The sequence below is a fragment of the Cyprinodon variegatus genome, unplaced genomic scaffold, assembly GCF_000732505.1.
Source record: "Cyprinodon variegatus isolate N-32 unplaced genomic scaffold, C_variegatus-1.0 Scaffold158, whole genome shotgun sequence".
NCBI classification, from domain to species: Eukaryota; Metazoa; Chordata; class Actinopteri; order Cyprinodontiformes; family Cyprinodontidae; genus Cyprinodon; species Cyprinodon variegatus.
Window position 1 is genome coordinate 1,220,307 of NW_015150611.1, and position 9,122 is coordinate 1,229,428.

At 35.3% G+C, this 9,122-nt stretch overlaps 1 protein-coding gene across 2 annotated transcripts in view; it reads left to right on the forward strand.

Moving 5' to 3' along the window:
* Nucleotides 1-9,122, forward strand: part of cacna1d (calcium channel, voltage-dependent, L type, alpha 1D subunit) — a 102,856-nt gene that overhangs the window by 42,134 nt on the left and 51,600 nt on the right. For both annotated transcript variants that reach the window (XM_015377771.1, XM_015377772.1), the window contains exon 4: nucleotides 7,351-7,490. In XM_015377771.1, coding sequence (XP_015233257.1) covers nucleotides 7,351-7,490 — 140 coding nt within the window. The remainder of the gene's footprint in view (nucleotides 1-7,350; nucleotides 7,491-9,122) is intronic.

Below are 9,122 nucleotides of genomic sequence, written 5' to 3' on the forward strand. Positions count from 1 at the left end.
CTACTGGTATCCTTACATCTCATTTCCCGATAAAGGTATTTAAGACCAACTTTTTTGTGGAACTTAGATACAGTCTATTGTAATTTATTAGACTGTGTTAAATAGGAACATATTGTGTTAACCATTGATAATCTACCATATCCTAAATTTTGGAAAAATGTTTATAAATTAATTATTCTATCTGAAAATCTAAAAAGTATTCTCTTCAAGACATTGGGACATAGCAATTTCATATCTTCTGACTTCAATACAGTAAATTAAAAAAGAAAAGAAAAATTGCCCTAATAAAAAAAAAGATGATGAAATAAATGTCATTTCTTTTATTAGGAGATTGAAAAATACCCAATGAAATATTGTGCGGCAATCTGTAAAAATATATTTTTGTCACGTTGGTTTGTAGTTTTTTACTCACAAGCAGAATCACGCTGAGAACCAGAAAATTTTAATGTTTTCTTTACCAAAGCAGCAAGAATCTGGAAGCAGAGAACAGCAGGCAGTTGGTTGAACTTTCTTGTTGGTCTGAGGGGAGAAACCCGACTGACCTGGAAACAATAACAGGGATTAAAAGGGATTCACAAGAAGACAAATTTCAACAAGGATATTTCCGGTTTGGTCTTTGACTGTAATACCATCAGGGGTTATCATCCAGCAAACAGAGAGGACCCTTTGCCTTCTTATATACACTCTAGTCATCTTGATTGAGAAGTGGTCTCAAGTGTGCAGCAACACGGGTCAGCCCAGCCACCAGCGAAGATCCTTTCAGTGACAGGAAGCTCACTCACACCAGAAAAACAGCAAACCTCAGAGACCCTCACATTCTTTCCCTCAACTTTAAGGATGATGAAATAGAATGAAAAATATTAGCACAACAAAGAAAAGCTCAAATTAATTTTCAGTTAAAACAGCTCATTTGCAGAACCACAGAGCCTGGACTTCTTAAAAAGTTGATCTAAAAGTCTTTGTGAAGATTTCAAAGTTACGGTAGCTGAAAATTGAGCTCCTTCTCTACTCTGAAGTTGTCATCTTATTTTAGCCTCAGTTTAGGCAACATCTTGTCCCTTGTTTCAGAACTTATAGGATGTAAACTGTCCAGCTTTAGATCAATTAAGCTAAAATCTCTTAGCCTCTGAGTCGCAGTCTGTTTTTCACAACCTTGACTAAAAAAAAAACAGACTACATGTGAAAATGTAAATCTCATTTCCACTCATTGGTGTTAATATTTGTGCCTTTTCTTCGCTGCTGTCATTAAGTGTGTTTCAGCATTTTCCAGCTATAACAGACGTGGGCCTTGGTGAATCCTGGGCTACTCCTGAACATCCAAGACATTTTCTGTTCATCAGAGGGAACAGCAGAGTGAAACTGATTTTTTTTACATGAAAATTCCAACCCCTTTAACCTTTTTACCCTTCTTGAAGGAGGGGTGGTGGCCTAGTGGTTAGGGCATAGAGCTTGGAATCCTGTGGTTCTGAGTTTGAGCCCCACTCCCACAGGCTGCCACTCGGGGTCTCTGAGCAACCCACAATGGAGGCCCACTGTATTTAACCCATCCAGGTGGATGGGTTAACTACAGTGTGAGAAGAATAAAGTTCAATTATTAATATCAAAGCCTTACGTTAGCCATAAAAGTCACTTCTGGGGTAAGAAACCATTCATTTTCACTCTAATTTCTTCCATCAAGACATTTCAAAACTGGAGTAAAATTTATACCAGAGGCCTAATTATGATCAACAAAGGCTTATATAAATGATAAAGAAGTGAGCTGAAAGAATTCCTCATTCATGGAAGAGCTTCACTGAAATCTCACATTGAACTGTACCAGTTTGCTGCATTGAGGGCAGTTGTCTTGAGTTTCTCTCACTTGATTATTTCAAGTCTCTACCCACACAAGACAAGCCTGATTTCCATGGCAACGTTATTTTTACTACAACCGAGGGAGCAATCATCACTGATCCAGGAAACAAGAAAAAAAAATATATAGGTATCATCTTTTTTATCTTTGTCTTTTTTCAATGTATAGTTTCTTGGAAAAAGAAAGGCTGCAGGTTCTTTTATTCATCACATCAGTTTAAACTCGACAAATAATCAGAGCTTCAGGCCTGTGCTTCCCTCACTCTACCATGTAGACTTCCCCCCTGGGGCTGTAAAGCATTTAATAATATTATATAATATCATGTCATGCACGTTAATACCATCATGAGGTTTGTAACACACAGAGAGGCAAGAAAGATACTATTTATCCTAACCCCTACAGGAAAGAGATACAATAAGTAGACCATGGTCTCAGCACTGTATATAGATTGGGAAGCCCAGAAATTTATATACATATATATATATATATATATATATATATATATATATATATATATATATATATATATATAGTTTTGTAATAACCAAGTCTAGCAACATTATCAAATCTGTTCCCACAGCTTTACAAATCTAAGGCACAGATTCAGGCACACACTTGAGCGGTGACTGTCAGCTGTTCACTAAGCAGAAGAACGGACATTTCAGTCTTCTGTAAACAGCAGGAGGATGGAGCAACAATGTTAATCTGAATGGAGGCAAGTGGTGAAGGCTTTTATCTGTGTGATAGAGCTCTGAATGATGTTGTTCTTCACAGGTCATCACCCAGCCACTGCAGTGGCCCTACGCTCAGTTTAACATTTAGGAGTCACACGTGGCCCAAAAAATCAATTATTAAACTACCTCTGAGTCGTTTTTCTGAAGATTCTGGATAAAAGGGAGACTAATAACGGGTTTTACAAAATTTGTATTTGTTACTTATAAATGCAAAGATAATTTGGGATTATTGCTTAGTTATTGTTTTTTTTTTTTTATTAAGGATTAGCAGAGCTCAGCCTAGAAAGGTTTCCAGTCCATTAATATGTAAACCTGCAACAGTAAATCTTAGTGTTGTTGAGATACAGGAGCATTTCATTTTAGAACAACATTTATTTTAATTTCAATCAAATAATTTCTTTAGCTGCTTATACTCTTAAAAACATTACTGTTGTTCCTCACTTATTTTTTTTTTAATGACAAACTTCACTTTGGAAAGATTTTCCATGTCCAAGTGGAGTCACCAGTCTTTGATGGAAACATTTAAGTCAGGTCTGGAATTGACAATTTCAGCTTGAAAAACATGTTAAGCGGTTTACTTAAAATGAGATACAATTCAAATGAATATCCTTTTTAAAGCGTGAAAGTATAACATATCTATCTTTTTTAAATAATTTAATATGTAAAAAAAAAACAGATTTACAGCCCTACGTGCATTTATGTTTAAATGAATCTGGTAGAAATATAAACACAGTTGATGTTTCATGTTGCTTATTTAAAAAATAATGAAAAAAGATGCTCTGTTAAATTGTTTTAATCCTGTTGCCTTTCAGCAGAAAGAAAAAACAAAACAGTTAATGAGTTAAACCGTGTCCAGGGCTTTCCTGCATTGGGATTTTAGAGTTGTTTCTAGAAGAACATGGTGTCCTGGGGGTGTTTCAGTCTGCTTTTAAATCTCTGCACAGCACAGAGTCAGCTTCATGTTATTCTTGTCCTGTTAGATTTGACGGCAGCCTTTGACACTGTGGACCACTACTCTCTAGTGTCTCGGTTGAACCACCTTATTTGCGTTCATGCAGCCGCACTAGACTTGTTTAGGTCTTTCCATTAGAAATGTGGGAACTATGAATCTAACTCTGCTCCTCTTCCTTATGGGGTTCAGTGTCAGGACCCCTTCTCTTTACATTGTAATGCTGCTCCTTGGGTCTGTCCTGAGAAAGCACTCATTCTCTTATACTTTTCATGCTGATGATAGTCAGATATTTGGGTCTATTAAAAAGAAAAATGCATTTTCCATTGCACCATTACTAGAATGCCTTAATGACATTAAAATCTGGTATGTTTTTTGTTTGTTTTTTTTATTTCAATGAGGGAAAAAAAATTAAGTTATGGTATTTGGTCTCATTAATGTAGCTCAGTAGATTTTTTAAAGCTAATCATCTCAAACTTGAGCTAGACAATGGACCGTGATAGTGATCAAAGAAAACTTTGCCAAAGTCAAATCCTTTCTTGCACAGCAGCACTTTGGGACAGCAATCCATACATTTGTTACATCTTAGCTGGATTAAAGTAATGAACTTTATTTTGGGGTGAGCCAGTCCTCCCTTGCACATCTCTTGTACGTGCAAAATGCAGCCGCACGCCTTTAAACTGCAGTACATAAGAGGGAAAAAATTATCCCTATCCTGTTCTCCATTAATTGGCTGCCTGTGCATTTTAGAGTTCATTTTATGATTTTTTTTAAGTTATAAATGCACCCCCCCTCTGAGCTTCTCCACCCCTATGCTCCCACTCGGTGCCTCAGGTCAACTGACCTGCTGCTTCTGGAGGTACTGAGGTCCAAACAGGAGCTCAGGGGAGACAGAGCTTTTTCTGTTATGCTTAAAACATATTTTTATTCTGTGGCTTCAACACTGCACGAGACTCTTTCTGTTTTTGTGTTTTGTTTCATTGTTTCTATGCAGTGTCATTTGTTTCAATTTATTCATTTAACTTCATTTGTTTTTTTTTCTCTAAAAACATTTGCTGTCTCCATATATTTTAACATTTCCCTGGTATGTATAGCACTTTGTGGCAGCTATGGTTGTTTTAAACGGTTCCAAAAAAAAAAAAAAAGTTAAGTTGAGTAGGTTTTAATGGACACCAGTTTAATATGCATTTTGTTTTTTAAAACAAAATGCATGGTTTTGCATATATTTGAGTTAAGAAACACAAATGCATGGTTTGAGTTAAGAAACACAAATGAGGTCATTGTTAAGATCATTTCACAAGCATCAGCACTGTGTTATGGGCTATAAATCACCCTTTTTTTAATGTTCCTAGATAAATAATAAAATTCACACTTTAAGAGAAGATTCTATGTCAAAACATTTACCAGATAATCTTGGAAGCTGCTGTTAACCCATTCTGTTGCTCAGTTTCAACAACAGAAAGTCAGAGGAGACAGCATTTATCATTTACTCAATAAGCTAAGCTCACTTGTTTATTTTCACATCTGATTAAATGAGATAAAGATTGTTAAATAGACTTGTCTCCAAACCCTAAATGAAGTCTGAAATCTTTGTTTTACTATCCAACTGCAACTCCAGTCTAAGCGACAGACAACTCACAAACTGTTTTGTGGCTTTTTATCTTTTTTTATTAGTTCTACATTTACCCTTTTAGTGCTCTTCGTTCTTTTTTAATTTTTCAAGTACTTGTCACTTAGAAATAGTAATTTGTTATAACTGAAATATCAGAACTTGTAAAGACGAATTCTGTTTAACCCTTTCCTTGCTTGTCAGTTTTGCAGTGAGTGTTTGGTTTCCTTGTTCTTGCTAGAGAGCAAAGGACAAGCTCTGTTAGTGAATTCAAAGTGCGTTTTTTTGGCAGTGTATTTGAAACCATGTTTCCATTATGAAATGCATAATTTTCTCCTCCCTCTAAGATCATTTTCTAATTATTAATTTAGATTTCATTTATTAAATTATTATTTATAATGTTGTTGGATATATTGAGATGTAAAATGCTTGGTGTTATTGTCTGTATTTCTAAAAGAAAATAAGCATTGGCAGAAATTAATTTATCTTTTATTTCCATATGCTAACATTTGTTCCAAAAGACAGCATCATCAGATGAGTCAAAATCTTCTTGAAGATTCTCTGTATTTTGTCTTTAAACTTTTCCTCTGTGACTTAAAAGCATAAGCATAAGTCTTGCAAGACTGTTACTAGATCAAATTAGGTTACATATATTTTTTTTTAATCAAGTATTTTTAAAGAGGACTCCTGCACACTGTCCAAATTGGATAAGAAGACATTGATATTTAACGTTTCAGGACTAGACCTTCATCAGGCAAAACCTGAATGTCCAAAGAATCAGATTTTGCCTGATGAAGGTACTGTAAATAAATGTTTTTCTCCTTTGCAAGTTGGACAGTGTGCGGAAGTCCTTTTTAAATTTTGATCATTTTGCCTCTATGCACCTTGGAGGAAACTTGTTTCTTTTGATAAAAGTCAAAACAGACTTAAGGTATATCTGTCATTATTTTTCATTCAATTCATTAATAAAACAAATTTCAATAGGAAATAACAGGAGGTGGTATTAAATGGCCTTATAAGTAAGAAGTTGGACCAATGACATCCGGATGAACTACACTAGTGGATGATTATGCATCTGAAACTCGAAAAACACTTTCTGTGGAACATCTACAGTCCTTCTGTGAAAGTGTTTGTGTTTTTGGCTCAATGCCTTTCTGATTGGAGCTTTGAGCTTCCAAGACTCAGTCTGTGAGAGTGGGTGTGAAGTTAGTGTGCGTGTCATTGAAGTCATCAGCGTCTTTCTGGAGCTGTACTTCTTTGTGTCTACTTTGTGTCCTTAAGATCAACAATACATGAGTTCAGCTTTTTGGGTCTTTTACCGGCCAGCTTACTAACCTCTGATTGCTGAATAGAATCTGACAGTTAGTGTGTGGGAGGCAGAGAAAAACACTGATGTAGGAAACATGAAATGAGAGAATAAAGGAGCAAGTGATGGCAGCTACACAGTCTGGAATTTGATATAGAGATTCTAGGTCTGGAAAAGTATGGAAAAATGTTTTCTCTTTCTATGAAGTTGTGTTTATTTTATTTCCTTCTTCTTTGTCTACCTTATTCACTATGCACCTTCCTTTTCTCCTTATTTGTGTTCCATCTTCATTAACTCATAGCTTCCTTCATTCCTACCTTTCTTTCTTGTGCGCTTAGCTCATCAGGTTATGAGAAGGCTCATCTGTCCTTCACGCGGGCATCTCTTTCCTTTCTCTTCCCTGCAGCAGCAAACTCTGAACCCTCACCTACCTGCCTACCTGCATTCCTCTCCATTAATGAAATCCTGTCTTCTCCAGGGCACCTTATGAAGACAGTGAAAAAATAAACAACTGCAAAAAAGACTATTGGATTAAATTTATTTATCTACCTCTAACTCATTGCCTCCTTCCGTTGGTTGCTTGTTTGAATTCTAGATGCTTTTTGAACTTTGCATCTTTTAGATCGACATTTGGTTGAATGTCAGGCAGATATAACAAAAATATAAAAAAAACTGAAGTCTGTCCCTTCCTTCCTTGGTATTTTCTTTCTTTCTTTCTTTCTTTCTTCCTTTCTTTCTTTCTTTCTTTCTTACAAATACAAACACACAACTTATAAAGTTTATAAAGCATTAAAAAACACTTGATTTAATTCTGCATATAATTGATGGAGCTTCTTAAGTAAAATGTTTGTAAAGATCTCTCACCTGTATTTCTGCTGTTTTTTATTCTTTCTCTCTGTGCAGGAAACAGTAGAATATGCCTTCCTCATCATTTTTACTATAGAGACATTTCTGAAGATTATTGCCTATGGCCTGGTCATGCACCAAAACTCTTACGTGCGAAACGGGTGGAACATGTTGGACTTTGTCATCGTTATAGTGGGGTAAGATCACAGCTATTTACACATCATCCACCCAGCTGTCATCATGAACTTTCTCTTTAATCAATTCCATCAATAGTTATAACCCAAACCATTGTAACTTAAAGTGTTTCAACATGTATTACTTTGTGTTCGTCTATGACATCACATTTTCTTTGAAACACTTTGCTTAATGAAAACTTTCCTAAGGAACTACTGTAATTAAAACCTTGTAGAAGCTTCATGCCACAAGTCATCCATTAAAAAAACTTTGCTTCCAATCAAGCTTTTTGAGTAAGTCTCACTTTTAAGGTCAGCCCCTCACTTCAAAACTAAGTGGTTATTCTTTCAGATGAAAATCCCACACAGCAGCTATTATTTCAAGTTTTTTTTTTCTTAACATCCTTTTGTTATTATAAAATCAATGGCAAAATAGAACAAAATACTGTTGACATAATTTTACCATTAATTCAGTGAGCAATTGTTGATAAATATGGTCACAATCTCCCCAAAACAGTAAGTCCAGACTACTGTTTTCTAATTTTGTTGTGCTCTTTTATGACATGGAAAGGGATGCATGCAAAATGACCACTTCTACAGTGGCTGATAACACAGACAGTGGTGAAGAATCAAAATTTTCCAGATATACAGATATATTTCAGTCACTATCAGAGAGAGAGACTAAGCAGAGTCAGAGATGGAACATCAGCAATAGAATCATCAGGTGGCAGAGCACATGTTTTGGGTGTAGCTTCACACATGATAGAGCCACTAGTGGAACAGATAGCCCGTCTGCAACAATATGCTTTTATATTTCATTAATGTATTTTGCGCAACCCACTGTCTAACTGAACTGTTTATATTTGACGTTCATAAAGTGAATCCCAGACTTCCCTTTCATCATCCTTCCATTTGACTTTGGACTGTCAAACTTTAACAAAGACATGTGCCCATTTTGGTTCACAGTTTTATAGTATTATGCTTTGAATCACAATGGAGGGAGAAATAATACCATTTTCAATGTTAATGTGTTTTTCTTCTATTTTTGATGGAAAAGCATGTCACGGGCATTTTAAAGATATATCCAGCTAATCAGAACATCATAAAAACATCACTGGGTTGCGGCTGCAATCTTTACTTTTATAATGCTGCATTATAGGAAATTCTGGCACTAAAAGTAAACTCCTATGTGACTAGTTTGTTCTGTTTTACATTGGAGAGTTTAAGCTTTACCAGACTGAATCACGCATTGTCTAAGTCAGTATGACTGGCTAGGCTCACAGTTGTTGGACATATATGGTTACATCAATGTGCAGCGATGCAGATCCACACACAGCTTTCAATAGAGATACTATTTGTTGGTAAACTTCCTTGATATACAGTAAAAACTCTGGACACTCTTGTTACATTGTATGTTGTTTGTCAATTAAAAAAATTAAATCAAGAAACAACTCATGGATTCATGACTAATAAGTTGTTAATCAACAAAGGTAAATAATCAATTACATGGCAGTGGAACAAAATTAGGAAAACTAAAAAAATGTTTCCATGTTTCAAAAGTAAATATGAGGTTAGTAAAGAGTGTTTTTATTTAATTAAAATTAGGCATGATACAAATATTCTCTGTCTTAATCAGTAATTAGAAAAGTTCTTTAT